At 34.6% G+C, this 19,274-nt stretch overlaps 1 protein-coding gene across 1 annotated transcript in view; it reads right to left on the bottom strand.

Annotated features, from left to right (window-relative positions):
- The window catches only part of LOC115442657 (rabphilin-3A), a 54,459-nt gene that overhangs the window by 32,787 nt on the left and 2,398 nt on the right, over positions 1-19,274 (bottom strand). The window contains exons 2-4 of the mRNA XM_037436915.1: positions 3,566-3,711; positions 3,001-3,145; positions 1,598-1,766 (exon numbers count right to left, since the gene is read on the bottom strand). Of these exons, the coding sequence (XP_037292812.1) occupies positions 1,598-1,766; positions 3,001-3,145; positions 3,566-3,711 (460 nt within the window). The remainder of the gene's footprint in view (positions 1-1,597; positions 1,767-3,000; positions 3,146-3,565; positions 3,712-19,274) is intronic.

Genomic DNA, 19,274 nt, shown 5'->3' with positions numbered 1-19,274 from the left:
TGCTCCTGACTTCTATAACTTTCTAATCTGCAACACTTAATATTATTTATAAGAATACTAGTTGACCCGACAGACGTTTATGTCTTAACAATATATGCTCGCGCGCATTCTGTTGATCGCTGACAGTTATTTCAAACCACTGACAGTTATGTAAAATTAATATTGTCGTTAAGTTTTCTTATTTCTAATTTTCCGCGCAATTTTTTGATTTTTTTCTTTCATAAGAACCTTGTCCTAACAATAACAAACACAACAAAAAAAATAGTGATATAGGACCAGCCGTTCGCGCGTGATGGCGTGACCAAGGGAAATACGGATTCATTTTTAAAATATATATAATATTCTTAACACTTCATTTAATTTTATTATTCTTAATTATATCTATGGTTTTTTTAATAGACAATATTGACAAATGACATTTCAATTTAAGTCGTATAAATAAAGATTTAAGATATTTATTAATGTGAAGTAATAGTTTTAAGTGTTGTTTCTCTTTCAGGTAAGATTAGTTTTATTTATTAGTATGGTAGTAAGATCTATACATGTAAAGTATGAAAATTATTATAATAAAAATATCTCTTTCAGAGCAACAACATATTGCTTTTATTTCAAAAGAATACAAATACAAAATATTGAAATAACATATTATAAAACAACACTTAGTAGGTACTTCAATTTTCTTAGTGTCTTCTTCTATTCTTATTCGAGTACATTCCGTTTCAAAAATATGAATCCATTGGGATACATTTGAATTTTTTTTATTAAATTTTTCTATTACAAATTTTTCAGGTAACTGTCTCATATTATATGATTTAGAAATATCTTTTTTCATGTCAGCAAAATTTTCTAGTATTCGTGTTAATGCTTCTTCTGAAATTCCAGCAGAGGTCTCCTTTTCTGGTTTCGGTAAAGATTCTTCAAGTAAATATTCATTAAACTGCATATTTCCCTCTTCATCTATATATACACTACATATCTCTGGCGTAGCCGAGATCCAGACTTGCCTTTTTTCATGCCTTCTTTGCAATGTATTTTTTACCTTTTGGAATGCTTGAGTTTTGAAAATAGCCGTATGCAATTTTACTGGCTGGAGTTTATCCGGGATTAGAAATGGATGTTTGTGAATATCAGTGATGGAGGTTATGCAAATTATATATGTTTTCGGAACTTCACCCGCTTTAACTGTAAACTCAAATCTAAACTTCTCCACTTTTCGATTATAACAGCTGTAGAAGTGTTGTTTTATAATATGTTATTTCAATATTTTGTATTTGTATTCTTTTGAAATAAAAGCAATATGTTGTTGCTCTGAAAGAGATATTTTTATTATAATAATTTTTATACTTTACATGTATAGATCTTACTACCATACTAATAAATAAAACTAATCTTACCTGAAAGAGAAACAACACTTAAAACTATTACTTCACATTCATAAATATCTTAAATCTTTATTTATACGACTTAAATTGAAATGTCATTTGTCAATATTGTCTATTAAAAAAAACATAGATATAATTAAGAATAATATAATTAAATGAAGTGTTAAGAACTTCATTAACATATATATAGACTACATAAGAACTATGATGGTTACCTGCAAAGATCGCGCCAGTTCCGTATCGTTGTACCGCCCTGTGGCCCGTCTTTCTGGCAGAATGTACTTCGGAAGAGACCTGTAGAACCACGCGCCAGACTTCTTCCACATCTCTCGCGTCTCAGCACAGAGGTTGCACATATACCCTTCTCTGGAATAAAGGGGAGACCTACTCCCATTCATATAGATTTGTTGAACAATTGTTAAATATTTACTGTTCAAAGAGTAGCGAGGGTGGCTTGGGAATGGGGATATGAAATTGAATAGGTAGCATGTACAAAATTAACATGTCTTGTTTAATTATTAATCATTGGGGATTATGGTTAAAGAGAAGAGAAGTTCGAGGAAGAAGATATGCAATTTAACAGATAGTATCTATAAAATGTAGCTTCTATTATAGGGATGACTGACGGCACGCGTGTAATTCATTATCATTCAGTAATTAATTCGTGGACGCGAATATTATGCCAAACAAAAATATTGTCGGTTCATAAAGAAGTCGCTAAATAAGGGCACTCGGATAGATAAAATTTTATTTTGTTATAAACAATGGCAAGGTTCGCCATTCCTGTTAGTAACATAAGATGCATACTAGCTTTTTGACTTCTTTCTTGTTGTTACACATTAGTTTGTATATTTATATAGAAATAAGAAATATATACTCTGTTGCATGCTTTATTTCTACTAGTCACACCATTTCTAGTAAACCCTAAAGTAAATTGCCGGCGTGTTGGTTTATTTTAGGATAAATTGATATGGGAGTAATTTCGCTATGCTTATCATGCTAAACGTTATCGGCCATGATAGTAACAATATTCTAGAACAACGTTATGGAAATAGTGTCATCCTTTGGTTTGTTCAATTTACCGCCATAATCATTACTAGTAATACACTATTGATAAGTTATTGAGTACTTTGTCTACATATTCAATATATTGAATGACATTTAACCTCAGAGAAAGCGAGACAAATTATTAGCTTTAACAGTCATGTTGCAATTTTTTTAGTAAGAACATTTTTCTGAACTATATTAGCAGTAATTAAATAAAATAATAAATTTATTCAAAGACTATAGATGTCTTTTTCCATCAGTGAAACTATTTTAAAATCAGTTTTTTTCGCCCATAACAAAGAAAACAATTCAGCATTCTTAGAATGTAACGAAAAACATGATACGAGAGTCAGAGTCGTTTCATTGTGATTGGTCGAGGGACTAACACGTGACTCACGTTTTAAACTCTCGACCAATCAAAATCATCAAAATTAAACGACACAGACATGCGTGTCGTGTCTGTTTTCCCACATTTTTAGGCTGATTTCTAGAAATTACCTCATACAAAATTGAACTTTAAATCTTTAAACATGTATATCACAATATATTACTTATAAAATTAATAGCTTACCTATGAGGCGGGGTGTCGATAACACATTTTGAGCAAGCGGTGTGTCGACACATCGAGCACGTTCGTAAGGGCGATAGCAGACGAGCAGTCTCCCCGCAGAGTAGACAGGATCTTGGCGCTGGACCTTGGGCGGAGCGGCGCATGCCTGTGAGACATACTGATGATGAGGTTTAAGACTCTATATTTATGAGCAATTAGATTTTTTTTTCAAGTCATTTATTGAAAGAATTTTAATTAGGTAAGTATATTTTTTTATATTTATACTGTTTGATGGAGTCCAGTCATGTTTTTTTGGGACCTCGCCGTAATCTAAAGAAATTTGGTATCGAAACCCCAACATGTAAATAGTCAAAATTATTCAAAGATCTATCGATGATTTACTTTTTTTATCGTTTGCACACTATTGTTCCTAATCATTATATTAATAGTCATTACAATCAATAGCACTATAGAAAGTCGAAAATCACGTAAAGAGATCAGTATAAATCATTCATTAGCTCGAAATCAATTGGGATTGCAAACCAATACGGCTTCAATTTAGTTAGTTGGACTACTAATCCGTTACCTTCTAGTCGAGCGACTAGTCGGCCGACGCGTCGAGCTTCGATCTCGTCTAATTTTTCGGCTCTTTTGACGACTGCTGCGATGGCTTCTCGCTCGCTGACTGTTAAAGGGGGCTCGCTGCGGGCCGCGCTCCATCCTGTTCGAAGTCTGGAGAATAATTTGGGGTTAAGTTTAGGTTGCTAATAAAGTGCTGTCAACTAGAAGGTCATCCCCTATTTATTTATTTAATGGCACACCAACAGTTAATGTACTAAATTTATTCAATTAAAGTCATGTTTTGGATGAGTTTATTTACTAATTACAGGTGTGAAACAGGATTTTTAAAAACAAAAACAATTAAACTAAAAGTACAAGTAATTCGATAAAAATAAAAAAGAAAACAATCATATCGTGGGATAGAATAGGCGGCGGAAAATGGGTGCACCAGTTGCGCTTCTGCCTACCCCTTCGGGGGCAAAAGGCGTGAGTCATCATCATCATAATCATAATCAGCCGCAGGATGTCCACTGCTGAATATGGGCCTCCCAAAGATTTTCAGATCGACCAAAGGCGTGAGTGAGTGTACAATTAAGGGAGCGACGGTTGCTTCATCAGAATCATATAATCAATTCATACCTATTCTATAGACACGAACGTCCATATTAACTATTAGTTCAAAATCTGATGTAAAATGGCAACCAAGACGTCACTGTTATAATGTATTTATTCACTTGAACAACAAATAATTTTACTTATTTGACTAATAGTTTTTAATTCACATCCAGGTTTACACTTAGACTCGAGTTCTTATAAGATAAGCATCACTCCTTACATAACCACACGCTGTCAATGTTGAAATCATATTAAAGTCAGGTGTACAGATTGCAGTACAGTTGAGTCGAGCACTAGGTACGGAACACCAGATCTAGTACGTAGTCCATATATAGCGATGATGAAAATAATATCTGTGATTACCTCAACTCATTTGAGTTGCTTTTTTAACTCCGTTTATTAGATATTTTGTGAAATCATAAAAAAAATTTAGCCAATCGGCATTGTTTTAGGGAATTAATGAAATGCAAATATACTTGGAATGATTGAGACAGCTCAGCGATTATGTCGATCTCCAATTAACAAATGCAATGAATTGCCTGTCGTAATAGAAATAATACTTCGACATAGGAAATGTCAACTATAGGTGACCATTTATATTGCAAGTCATGGCAGCAAAGGAGAGCAAACATAAGTCTCATTGGATTTATCAGAAATCCCAGGTCTTAATTAGCGGCAGCCTGACTAGGTTAGGGTTGTCAAACAGACTATACGCGTACAAAAGTAAATTATAATTCAAAATCATATTGCTTAATTCCATATCACAACTATGTTCAGTGGATTCTTGCTAATGTGATGCTCGCGGCTTCTTCGGCGTGAAACGGTTTTTCTATGATAAAACTTTCTAAATGTTATTTTCAAGGATAAAAGAAGCACACATCTTATGATTCAAGTTTACTCCATATTGAATTATAGAAAAACGGTCCAGGGGTTACACGTGAAACTGGGATGAAGAAGGTAGGAAACACTTTATACAAAATGAAAACTCATTTTCGAGTTTTCCTTTACGTGACAACCCTAGCCGCCGCAACCATAATTGTTATTGGAACTAGTTATTGAATTCTATAAATTAATACTATAATACGCACGTGGAATCAAATGTACCTAATCTAAGTTTCTGAGATGGTTTATTGCAAGAAGTATGAGATCCCTGAGGTGTATGATTCGATTAGTATTTCGACACAAGAGTATGCTTCATATTTACATACAAAACTAACAAACATTCACGCCTTTATATTCTAAGAGATAGAGGTGCAACCACGGCACCAAATTTTTGCCAAGTGTTTTCCGTCCAATTAGGTAATAGTGGGAGAGTCTATAGCCAAATCGGACATGCTGGGCTGACAGATCAGAAAACTCAACACTCCCCGACCTGGTACCTCGAAGCGATGTCGTACATTTCGTAAAGCAACCTATGTAGGCACCAGTGTATTGCGCATACAATACACTATAATATCTCCGGCGTGGCTGATCTCCGTTGAGAGTGGCCGCCGTGGCCGAAATACGGTTAGGAAGGAATCAATCATAGCTCCGCGACTAAGGCACTTACTATGATATCAAATGTTAATCTTACTAATATTATTAATGCAAAAGTATGTGAAGATGTGTGTATGGATGTATGTATGTTTGTTCCTCTTTCACGAAAAAATTACTGAACGTATTTCGATGAATCTTTACAGTAATATTGGTTGTACATCAGAATAACACATAGGCTACAATTTATAATGATTTTGTATAATTTGGCCATACTATAAGGAACCATATCAACTAATTCGGAAAAAATATACCCAGAAAACTCCATCAGGCGGGCGATGCATAGCAAAAGCTGGTAATGTATATACCATTTGATTTCAAATAGTATATGACGACTTATATATACGAAATTGAGCGACATTACCCATAAGCGTGGTCCTTAGTCCTTAGTACATTAGGAATAGTGCTACATTAAGAAGGTTTTATTTCTAAACAGTCAGGGTATTAAGTGAGCGATTACTGTACTCATGGCCACTCTGTACATATAAACGGTTGAAAGGTTCGATAGTACTGGGTTAGAATAAGCTAGAATTTCCCTCGCCTTTTACACATGCAACGGTAGGTGTAATTAGTGTGTACAGGGTCATTTTGACTTGCGTTACTAAATGATACCACATACTCGTCTTCACCTTTGCTGACATTGTGCCAAAATACATCCATTAATAACGAATATTTTCACCAAAAATCCTGGTTTTAGTTGTCTGCTTTTTTATTATTTTGTAGTTTAATGCGAATATGGCGTGTGCGTGAGTGTATATCTGACTTAATGCTTGTTGTCGCTAAGTAGTAAGTAGTAATGGTAGGTACGCGTAAAATTTTAAGTTACATTTTATTAATATTTTTTTTCGAAACTTACAGTTTTTTATTTTACATCTAAGGCTCAAGTAATTTATTGTAAAGTGTTATTTCCAAGTAGATAAGTATGTGGTTCCATTTAGTAACGCAATATAAAAATGACCCTGTATTTTGTGGAACGTTCGAGAATACGGGCGAACGCGTCGCACTTTATTATAATAAATAAATATTTTTTATTTGAAATACAGGTTACAGATAGGGTAAAGTATACTTAAAACTAGCGGTCACAGATATAAATTCACTTTAAATACAGCACAATCTAAAATCGATAGATAATTATTTAACTAGATTCCAAAGAATATGTACGATAGTTATAAGTTATCGCTTGAAACAGAAAGTAACAAGGTTTAAATTTCAGTAACTGGAATAAGTTTTAAGGTATTATGTAAACTTTTTTCTTTTTCCGATTTTATTTATTTAACAATAATGTTTTTTAGTTTTGTTAAAATAGCCTGTTTTCCTGTCCCAGACGCCGTAGGGAATTGTGGGTCTGCCCCGAGCAAAAGTTATGCTTTTGGTGTGGCTTCTATAAGCCGCTGTAGCTCTTACAGTTTCATCTATAAAATAAAACATCCTCGATCATTTGTAATATGACTTTTTTTCTTTTATTTTTTTCGTGGGGATAATCCTCTCTTGGATCTCTTGGATCCCCTCGTGCGTATGCAAGGTAGATAGGGTATGTCGGATTTTTACCGACTAAAAACCTCATGCTGGCCTTCATCAGCACTTTAGAATGACTCCGGGACCTCTAACCAAACACGCCGAAGCCATTCCAGTACTAGCTTGTAATAAGACCTATCGTTTTTTTATTGAACAGTCTTTGTGTTGACTAGCATGATATTCTTCCTCTAGCGAATAGAAGCCCGAATATAACATACTGTAATAGTATACCGAAACAGCTTTCCCACTGGGCAGTGTTCCAGAACGTTCCAAACTTTTCGACAATATTGGATTAGAAAGGCAATATAAACATTTAACCTGTCCAATAATGAAATACCATTGACGCAAGCTTCCGAACCGAACTAATAAAATCCAGGCTGCAACACTGGGGCGTTAGCTATTTATATACATTATTGATTTGTTGATAAACATAATCCGAGATAATGTACGTACGGTTAATCGTTATTTAATGTTTGGTGAATCGATTTATGGAATCGATAGTTTAGAATCGATGTGATTTAAATATATTCACGTAGCTTGAAGGGATGGGTAGAAACCATATCGTCGAGTTAAAGTAATGCTAATTTTCGATCCCATTTTGTGATACGAATCTGTTGTTATAAATACTTAAATCTCATTCAGTACAATATAGGTGTTATTCTTTTGAATGGAATATTTCAGAGATATTGGTGGAGTTGTTGGATATTTTTTTTTTAAATTAATTAATGGTATACGTCCGGGTTTTAAATATTTAAAGTGGCAAATCATTTGTCTTTAAAGCATAATGTCTTTAAAGTTAAAAAAATAACATAATATCGTATAAATGTATGTCGTATATAAGTATATGGCGATCTAGTTGTCGCCGTGTGGACACGGTGACGGAGAATTTTTTGTTTTTTATTATTTTTTTGTCTTTTTTTAAATTTATTTTTTAAATTTAACATGTGACGATGTGTTCCTTTACTAAGCCAATAAGTATGTCTTTCTTTCTTTCCAATATAACATTTTTTTAAGTCCCTTAAATCTAATATTTGGAAAAAAAAGATAAAACACATTCGTATCGTAAAAAAGGCTACAGTTGCCTCTAATCCAAAACTATAACAAGATAATAATACAATTACTCTTCCATTTGTTGTCAAGGCAATAATAAGGCTGAAGGTTACAGAGATTGCAGACGTTTCGTCACTCATGACGTCATCAGCCAGACTTCCGAGGCAAAGGGAAATTAAACTTTACGATTGTATTAACATAAATGCTCAACTCTATTACGTTAGAACAAGTGTTGTTTAGTTATAAATCTAGAATTTTTTATGTACTGAGATTAAAATTATGAAGCCAAAATCTATACTTGTATACTAATATATAAAGATAAAGAGTTTTTTTTGTTCAAAAGCGTTAATATCAGGACCTATTGAACCGATGTTGATTTTTAGGGTTCCGTACCTCAAAAGTAAAAAACCGGCCAAGTGCGAGTCGGACTCGCGCGCCAAAGGTTCCGTACAAACGTTGTAGGTATATAAGTAAAAGTTCACCCATCACGACAATCGAGTTATAGTTATGGTATTTCTTTTGCAAAATGAAATCCATAACATTACAATATGGAAAGCTGTTGGAGCATAAATTAAAGACAAAGGTCTGAAAAAAATGAGGTTTACGGAATTTTTCCTTTATATATGCTATAAAACACTGCTTTATGCCAAATTTCAAGATTCTAGGTCGACTGGAAGTACCCTTTAGGTTTTGATTCCCTTGCGAGTAGTCGCGAGTTTGAAAATATGCGGCTAAAATTGCTGTTTCTTTTGATTGCGTTGGCTTAGGATAGTAGAGAGGGTTTCGTGTCCACCCTAGAATGCTGGGCATATAAATCTATACACATTATAAAACAAAGTCCCATTTTCTGTCTGTATGTTATCGATTTTCTCAAAATTTACTGAACGGATTTTTATGAATTTTGATATGGAGATAGTTTAACACTTTGGAAAGGTTATAGGCTACTTTCTATCCCGGGAAAATATATAGTGGGACATTTGAAAACTTCTACACGCGAGCGAAACCACGAGCAAAAGCTAGTAAAGTATAAAAATGGTACAGACGTTCTTTATCTCCGCAAGGGGAGTTAAATAGGCCACTAGTCATTATCATCAGCCGTAGGATGTCCACCGTTGAACAAAGGCCTCTCCCAAAAAATTTTAAGCGGCCCGCATCCAGGGACCTCCAAATTTATAAGGTCGTCTATCCACCTCGTGGGTGGACGTCCGACGCCACTACTACATATACTAAAATATATAAAATCCACAATTATGTCATGAAAGTTATTTTTTAACGCCAGGATACCATATTCAGTCAGTCAGCCAGTCCCCCGTGAACAACCTACACTCACAGTCAGGACGTTTGTCTAACATGTGCACGTATCTCATTACCCAACCATGTCACATAGTATCGAGAACAAAGTCCGAACATACTTTCCGAGTTGCGAGAAAACTTATTCGAACAATCCCCTGTCTATTGGGTTTACTATACAGGCTGATCAAATATCAAAAGAAATGATATTTGAGACGATCGCGCTCGCGGCTTTGTACGGTACCCCTGTATATAGGATAAAAAGCCATAAATGATAGCTTTGTGATGAAAGAATTTAAAAAATAATTTTCTAGAGATTTGCGGGTTTATACAAACTAAACTTAAGCTTAGTATGTCATTGCCATCATGAGAGTAAGTGGTTTTGTACTTAATATGTATAAATGGTCATCGCTAGTAACTCACAAATTAGTTGAAGATGCAATGAACAGAAACCGGTGGAGATAAATAATCCGCTCTATATGCAGTACAACTAATGATGACCACGATCCTCAGTCATGAGGGACCGACTACAGAGAGAGAGAGAGAGATAGCTACAAGCGTAGGCGACATATTTGAAGAAGGTAGACGTGGGCTCCGAATATATTTGAGAAAACATAAGTAAATATACTAATAAAAGAAACATTATATTAAGTTTATCTAATGTCACATACTACATACATATATTTTAAAGAAAACTAGCTGTGCCCGCGGCTTTGCTAGTTTGGAAATCAGTGTCTCACAAAGTTTTTCCCGCATAAATCTTGACCCGACGTGGAGATCCTTGGGGGAGGCCTATGTTCAGCAAGGGACTTCCTGTGGCTGAGATGATGATGAAATCTTGACCCACGAGATTTTTTACAACTTCGCGACCTCTTCAACACTAATCGTTATACTTTAGTCAAATTACATAAAACTGTAATATACTATTAACTTTAATCTTCCTCAAGAATTGCACTATCTTTTAGTAAAAACCGTACAAAAATCAGTTCAATAGATTTTGAGAAAATCGATCACATATAGACAGCTTTTGGGGACTTTGTTTTATAATTATAGAGAATTTTGCCCGCACCTCCATGATTGATATACCCACTTTTTGCCATAGCCAGGCTTTGTATAATAAAAAATAGAACATCCTGTAGATATAACCAACTAAGCTAAGTAGATATGTTTGTTATCTCTTTCGGATAAATGGATAGATAAAATGTTACTGACATCTCGTTTGACATCTCATCTGGATGTTATCCCTTAAACCTCCTTCGTATCGATTGGAATCAATTTAAATCGATTTCAAATTTGTCACGAGTTTCAATTATTCAGTATAATAGTTATATAATGATAATTTGGTGATTGTTAGAAATTAATAAACTACAAGAAAAAAAGGATTTTTGCTTTTCATTATAGACATCTACTACCATTTTTAATCTTATAGGTAAAGTCAGCCACAAAAGTAGCCGAGCAAACTTAAAATATTAAATCGCTTTTACTCATTAACTTCATTCGAAATATTATTTTTTATCTGAAATAAATTAAACTCTGTGAACTTATATTAGTGAAGAAATAGCAATTCATGATACGGACACAAAAGTTTAGACGATTTGAAATTTTGATTTTGTTATACTTTTGTACCTGACTGAACTTTGTTTAAGAAATAAAAATAAATAAATAAAACAATTGGTGGTTCACATTCGATTTCAGTGTTATAAAATTGAATGGATCGTTATGTCGATGTTTCAATTCGACTATAAAGTAATAAACAACCCTAGTTTGAAGCAATTTATCCTGATCATATCGAATAGGCGAAATTTATCCAAAAAAAGTGTATATTTTTCATGTCACGTACTGTTATTATTTTTAATGATGTCATTATATTTGTTTTTTTTTTTAATTATAATTTATTTTAATATATACTTTTTTGCATGCCTATGCCTTGTCACCGAAAGAGAAGACAGAGACGAGCATTCTTTGCAGTTTGCACCAGCCTTATTTTGCGTAGATTATTCTATCAGCCATTTTGAATAACGATTCCAATCTCAATCTTCAATCCGAATCCAAAAATAACCAATCAAAATAACTCATTTGTGAGCGCGTCAAAAACTTTGTTCTGATTGGTCGGTTTTGAGATAGGTCTTAAAAGCGATTAGGATCGTTTATTGAAAATGGCGATTAATAACAGTTTTACGAGTTTAAGTACTAGTGGCGAAGTGTGAAATTTTCTGGAAGGGAAAAAGACACATAAGGCACTAATATGCATAAATAAGTCTATAAATTGTTCTAATGATAATTCGTTTTTACATAAATTACGAAAGGGAAGTCGGCAGGAATCGGGTCAGCCTTACCACTGCTAAGTCTATCTATATATATAAAAATGAATCCCTATTTGCCTTGGTCACGCCATCACGCGTGAACGGCTGGACCGATTTCACCATTTTTTTTTATCTGTTTGTTATTGTCAGAAGAAGGTTCTTATGAACGAAAAAAATCAAAAAATTGCGCGGAAAATTAGAAAAATTAAAAAAATTTAACGAAAATATTAATTTTATATAACTGTCAATTGTTTGAAATAACTGTCAGCGATTGACAGAATGCGCGCTGCAAATTCATAGTTAAGACGGGACAACGTCTGTCGGGTCAGCTAGTATGTTATATAAATCAATAAGATGAGACGATTAAGCGCAGAGCAATGAAGCAGTATGACATGTTCAAGTATACAGTGAGCCAATGTGCGTAAGAAAGCATGATTTAGTTAATTTAATAATTGTCGAAGGAGCTTCCTCCATGCGAATTATATTTTGTTATCGCGTAACATCCAGTTGCCTTGGAAACGTTCAATCACCTATAATTTATATATAGTACTTGCTTTTGCTCGCGGCTACGCCTGCGTGAAGGAGTTTTCCGGGATAATTGTTTTTCCGACTTACTTGATATGTTTCGTCATATTATGACCAAAATTACACAAAATCATTATAAATTGTAGCCTATGTGTTATTCTGATGTATAACCAATATTGCTGTAAAGTTTCATCCAAATCCGTTCAGTAGTTTTTTCGTGAAAAAGGTACAAACATACATCCATCCTCACAGACTCGCATTTATAATATTAGTAAGATTTCATATAATTAACTCGGTGTTATTGCTGAATATTGAACAAAACAACTAGAGTTTGTGCATCTGTTCAACAACCTTCTCATCAAGATTCCAAACGACGCAGTTAACGAATATTTCATCTACGTTCCCATATTTGTAAGATAAATACGTATCTTCACAACGGCTTTAACATCTCAGACAACAAAAATATATAAAACTAAAAGCAGACGACTAAATAAGATAGTAAAATTGTAAGTCCGCGTGTATACTTTTGTATATAAGTGCTAAATAAATAAATAAATAAGAAAGTAAAATTGTGAATACTGAATACCCAGACAACCTTAGATAATTAAAATAAAACTATTGATTATGATTGTAATTGCGATAAAACCCGTAAAATAACTTTATTTCAACATCGAACATTCGCGAAAACATAAATCACTAACCTTAAATAAAACAGAAGCATTGATTAGCAGCGAGGATATTTTGGGCCACCGGTAATCTTAATGACAAGACAGGCAGCGATAAACAATAACGCTGTTATTTCACGTCCATTCTTGCTCAAGTTACCTTATTCGTGACTAAAATATAAATATCTTAATACCTAATACATACTTTCCTACCCTCACACCCACCAGGACAACCCCGTTAATCCAGGATCAACAGTGGCATTGTATGACACCGAGTGGTGAAGCTCGGCAAGTATCAGGGAAAAGTAATGTCATTATCCCGCAACAAAATTAATCAAGTAGAAAGATAGAGAGTTCGAAATATTAATTGTCCTCTTCCTTCCATAGCAAAGCGGCAAAAAAAAACTATTAATACTTAATAGTTATTACTTACTAGGTGTTTATTTGTCTATCAAACCCCGCAGTTAACACCGAGGGAAATCTACAAATGGGATACTGGAATCCCTCAGCTTAGCAACTGCAGGGGCCTGGAGGAAAGTTGGGAGGGGATAGCTGGGGAAAGGAAGTGTGAGAGAAGGAAAAGTAACCCTGTTATGTTGGGTAAAGGGGACACGGACAGGAAATATTCACGACCCTTCATAGGCTTGAATGTGTAGTTACAACCAAGATATACACACTGAACTGTGTGCTTAAAGTCGCAGCAAATGTCCTCCCGTGCATGGGCATGCATTCGGTGAGAAGAAGTTACCTGGTGTGGTCGTAGCTTCGCCCGCGTGAAAAGCCTTACTCGTTACTAAAGTCCCTACATAAATGTAGCTATCTATTAGACTATTTGCACAAAATCAGCGTTATCTATTTTAAAAAGAAAAGATGTCAAACCAAATAATTCAAACGTGAACAAATAACCGGATAAATAACCTATATATTAATTCAAAAGATAGTCTATCCGTGTGTAAAATGTCATCGAAAATCGTTCAGCGATTTCTGCGTTTACTTCTTACAAACATCTGAACATTTTCACAATATCGTTTTTAATATTAGTAAGATAAGGTCCATCAAAAATTCAAAATATTCTAAACACCTTAATGAAGTCGATATAATAAGCCCTTTTACATCAAATAAATAAAGATAAAACTCATCCTAATAATCTTAAAACAACGTTTTACAAAAAGCAGATTATGAGTAAGAAAAATAACATTTCTTTGAAACAAATGCACAGCTGCAAATTAGTTACGCTGTTATTCCAAGTTAAAATGAGTTTTAAAGTAATCGGACCAAGTTTAAACATGCTTTGACAAACTAGTTGCAATGTGTACAGAGTTTCCGCATTGGTTATATAATGAAGGTAAATGAGTATATTGATTTGTGGTGAATGAATGGCTTTATTTAAAATAGAACTCGGTGGAGGTAATTTCATCTTTTGAATGTATTTTCATCAGAAATATGCTTATAAAAGCATTATGTTTATAAGTTTTATTTGCGTAAGTTGTGGGTAACTTCGTAAACTATAGGTTATAAAAGCGAGTCACTAACTGACACACGAATTTATTTATATTATTAAACTTTTAAGCAATTTACGTAAATACCTTACGCAAATAAAACTTACAAATATAAAACCCACCCGATATTAGTAAGTTACGTAAAAAAGTCAGATCATCTTTGATTTGTAGCGTCGTATTTGCATCACATAATGGTATGCAACGTAGCGTTAAATTGATCGTATTTACGTAGAAAACTTATTGTGAGTAGACAATGATACTTAATCGAATGCTAGTCTTAGAAATGTTTGTTGGGAGCATATTGCATAGATGTAGGGCACTGAAAGTTGAAATATAAAGCTAGAGGCTGCGGAAACGATATTTTACCGCAGACAAATGTTTGTATATCGTAGATGATTTTCTGACGGTGAGGTGGACTGGAGGGTACTTGTAGACCGTATACATACAATAGGTGGCAAGTAAATTGAACACTCATGGCGTAATGAGGGTTTTTTGTGAGTAAATATAGATATATTTACTTACTACTCCACTAAAATACAATTCCCTACTTTTCCCTTCACTGTTTAAACGAACAATAATTGATAATAGGTAACTATTAAACGGGCCTCTACCACTAAGAAGGTTTCGGCCTTTATCCACCACGCTGGCCCAGTGCGGGTTGGCAAATTTCACATACCTTTCAAATTCTCAGGTACATAGGTCAACGAAGTTTTCCTTCAAACGATAATTGATAATACTTAACTTCGAAAAGTAACAGACCTTTTTATAAATAATTCGCCTCGAGCGTCTGGCTTAAACCAGCCTTAACCACCAGATCCTTTTGATAACATGATAATCACAATGATTCACTTCGCAGTAGACAATAACATGGTTATCGCTTCATGGATACCTATTACCGCCTATGCAGGCAGGAACCGGATACGACATTACCTAGATAACAAAGTTGTGGAGGCCATGCAGCCATGAACCCGGCTATATATAGAACAGTTTTTACTGTTTTCCTTGTACGTGATGAGAATGGAAATCTGCTCATAGGTAAGTAGAAAGGTGCTGAAATTGTTTATCTAAGTCAAAATGGGTGAATAGACGTTTTTATAGGTCGCAAACGAGCGAGAGAATCGCCTAGTAGGTTATCTTCATTGCCCTTATAAAATCCTTTATAGGAAAAGGATTGTTGGTGCTATGTTAGTTAAAGGAAAAGAAAATAAATTAGAGAAGGGAAGGGGTGTTTGGACCTGTGAAAATCTAAACAATGATGAGTAATTTCAACATTCTTATGTTTACGGTTCAATCCACCCCATGTCTACTAAGACTGCAAAGTCTTCGAAACGTCGGGAGAAAATTATAATATAAAAATCTCAATAAAATACGCAAAATAGTTTTATTTTAATTTTAACTTTCTTCGATAAAAGCTCTTCCATTTCACCATATCTTATTAAAAAACCAAATTGATGCTGTTTCAACTGATCTGAAATTATGTAGTAAATAAAATTCCGAGTAAACAACGCGTTTCCAGTTAATCGACCAATGTAACATTGAAATAGGGTTTTCCCAGTATTTTGTTTTGTAAATATTATCCAAAATACACATCAATGTTATGAGTAATTCCTGGAATTTATGTAATAAATTCTGTAATTTCTCTATCGATGTCAATAATACGAATAAAATAGGAGTCTTTATGCAGTTCGTATAGGCAACGGGCAAAATTAAAATAACAATGTATTTCAATGGATTTTAAATATTACGTAGCAAAAACCCTGCGTAAACTAACTGGTTTCAATTCCTTTCGTGATATAACTATACCTTAAGATGGCCGAAAACCTTAGTTTTATTTTTCATATTTTTATTTGCAGCAACTGACATGTGGAAGATTACTCGTCTAATCATCTCACTATGATGGCATTGTCAAACGTCCCGGCTGGTGACATGCTACAAATACAATTGTTCATTGGACAAGCTCTTTTGTTCCGACATAAGCCGGTTGGCGTAAAGTGTATTTGAAATTTATTTCATGCCATACGAATGTTATAATGAAATGAGAGATCGATAATTGCTTTTGTCTTTAATTTAGTTCTAATATAAAACAACTTAGACATTTTCTGGACATCCTACGCTCAATACTACCCACATATATTGACAAATCGGCATCCGACCATAAAGAATAGATTAAAGTGGAGAGCAATAACCTTTTTCATCTTCATAATAATATATTGCTAGGTATTGCTCGCGTCTTTGCCCGCGTGCCTTTCCCGGTATAAGTCTCTAAACTCGGTAGCACTATAGCTATCTGGAAAAGGTCTTTATATATATTATAGTCCGAAATCGGTCCAGCCGTTCACGCGTGATGGCGTGACCAAGGGAAATAGGGATTCATTTTTATATATATATACATATTTTATATATCTGTAGCCCCTCATAAGTCTAACTCCATGTCCAGGCTTCAATACCTTGACACGTGAGGGACGAATACATCGCCGCCATAATAGCAAACACTGCGATGACCAACGGAGCTCTAGCAAAACCCAAAACTATGCATAGGAATATATTTTAAAATATTAAGATTTAAATTAAGGAGGGAGGGGATAAGATTATTTGCTATAATGTCGCGTTTAATGAAGTGTTAATGAATGTGACTTGATGTTTTGAAGAACATTTACGTGTGATGCCGCGAACAAAAGCTAGTTAGAACTAAAATTAATGTATTTTCCCAGACTAATATTTACTAGCAACTCTGAAATTGTAAGGATTCTGACGTTTGTAATTTCGTTTCTAAAGTTATCTCTATATTAGAAAGATCAACGACCGTTCCAACGTTCCAACCTTCACTAGAAGTTAAATATATAGAAGACGATTTCCTTCTCTGTTTTTTTTTTATACAGGCGTGACAAAGTGTACATCCTACGAGATGATGAGTAGAGTGGGTCCAGATAGTGTTGACTGACGAGAGATGCTTATCCCTCGCCAGTCGACATAATTTTGCCGGCCTGTTTGATACATAAGTTGGTCCCGGAACGCGACACCCTGGCAGGTTTTGCTATAGCACGTTTTACACATTACGTAAGGTCGCTATCCGGGCGGATACTATACCAACAAACACCTTCATAGACAAATAGGATTGTATATGGGCTAGGGTCCTAGGTTCAATTTCCAGATCGGGAAATACTCCGTTTTTTTACACGACTTGTCCATTAATCCAGAATGTGAAAGAGCTAACCGCAGAGGCCGTTCTTAAAAAAGAATACTCGACAAAAGTTTGCCGAGCTGATCTTACATGGAGCCAAGATAAAGAGAGATATATTACTTTATATGCAACAATTGGGATTGCTTTATTATAAATGCTCACCGATACAGGGAAAAATTACTTACTTACACTGCCATTCCTATTATATTTATGTACGGTCATGTCCCTTGCGTCTACAGGAACGAATCCGTCTTTAACAATTACGATAGTTTTAATTGAAGGACACGTTTGATAACAGTATAGGTAAATAGGCTATTTTTCATCTATAGGCTATCAAAGTTGACATTCGATTGAAATAGCTCTAATTGCAAAAGAGGGATATTTCCCCGTAGACGGAATAGGGCGCCCTGCTATTACACAAAATAATTGAAGAAGGATGACAGATCTAATATTTGAGTAAAGAAAAGCTAGAGAGAATAGTTGGCTTCCGATATTACACGACTGTGCCAAAGGTAGTAATTTCGTACGGAACAAGCTTCCTCTTTGACCACATTCATATGGAAATTCCAATTCCGCTCCGTTTCACGGGAATGTTATAATTTAAATGTATTCGATATTCATTTTAAACAAAAGAATATGCAGCGTGTTCGAATTTCAAACGTATCGTGTTTACAATTTGTTCTGGGAATATTTGCAGTATAACATATTGGATTTAAATTTTACAAATGTTACGGATAAAATTTTAAACTTGCAATGCAAAATGAGTATAATTTCATGATTTTAAGTACAGAGTAGTAAATAATATGTCGGTTTACGAGAGACATTACGTCTCAATATCATAGCTATAATTGACACGCCCCTTTAGAATTTTCCAAAAAAATGCGACTTATAAGTCACTAGCTTTTGCTCGCGGCTCCGCCCGCGTTATAAAGTTTTTCAGGCTAAAGTTTTCCGTTATAAAAATAGTAGTTTCCCGGGAGCCTATATTCTTCCCAGGGTCTCAAACTGTCTCCATACCAAATTTCATCTTAATACGTTAGGTAGTTTTTGAGTTTAACACGTTAAGGCAGACAGATGCAGCGGGGGACTTTTGTTATATTATTTAGAACTTTTTAAGTGAAACAATCCCGTCATACATCATTGTTGCATAACTTTAACCGTTTACGCAGCGCAGGCAACGGAAGCTCTCAAAACTCATAATTTTCCCCGTTTTTGCAACATGTTTCATTACTGCTCCGCTCCTATTGGTTATAGCATGATGATATATAACTTTGAGCACTCCACAAACAAAGGACTATTCAACACAAAAATATTTTTTCAGTTCGAATCGGTAGTTCCTGAGATTAGCCATTACTGCTCCGCTCCTATTGAATATAGCGTGATGATATATAGCCTATAGCTCTCCACGAATAAAGGGCTATCCAACGCAACCAGAATTTTTCAGTTTGGACCGGTAGTTCCTGAGATTAGCCATTACTGCCCCGCTCCTATTGGGTATAGCGTGATGATATATAGCCTATAGCACTCCACGAACAAAGGGCTATCCAACGCAAAAAGA

The sequence above is a fragment of the Manduca sexta genome, chromosome 9 (assembly GCF_014839805.1).
Source record: "Manduca sexta isolate Smith_Timp_Sample1 chromosome 9, JHU_Msex_v1.0, whole genome shotgun sequence".
Lineage (NCBI taxonomy): Eukaryota > Metazoa > Arthropoda > Insecta > Lepidoptera > Sphingidae > Manduca > Manduca sexta.
This window is presented reverse-complemented; position numbering and strand designations above follow the sequence as displayed.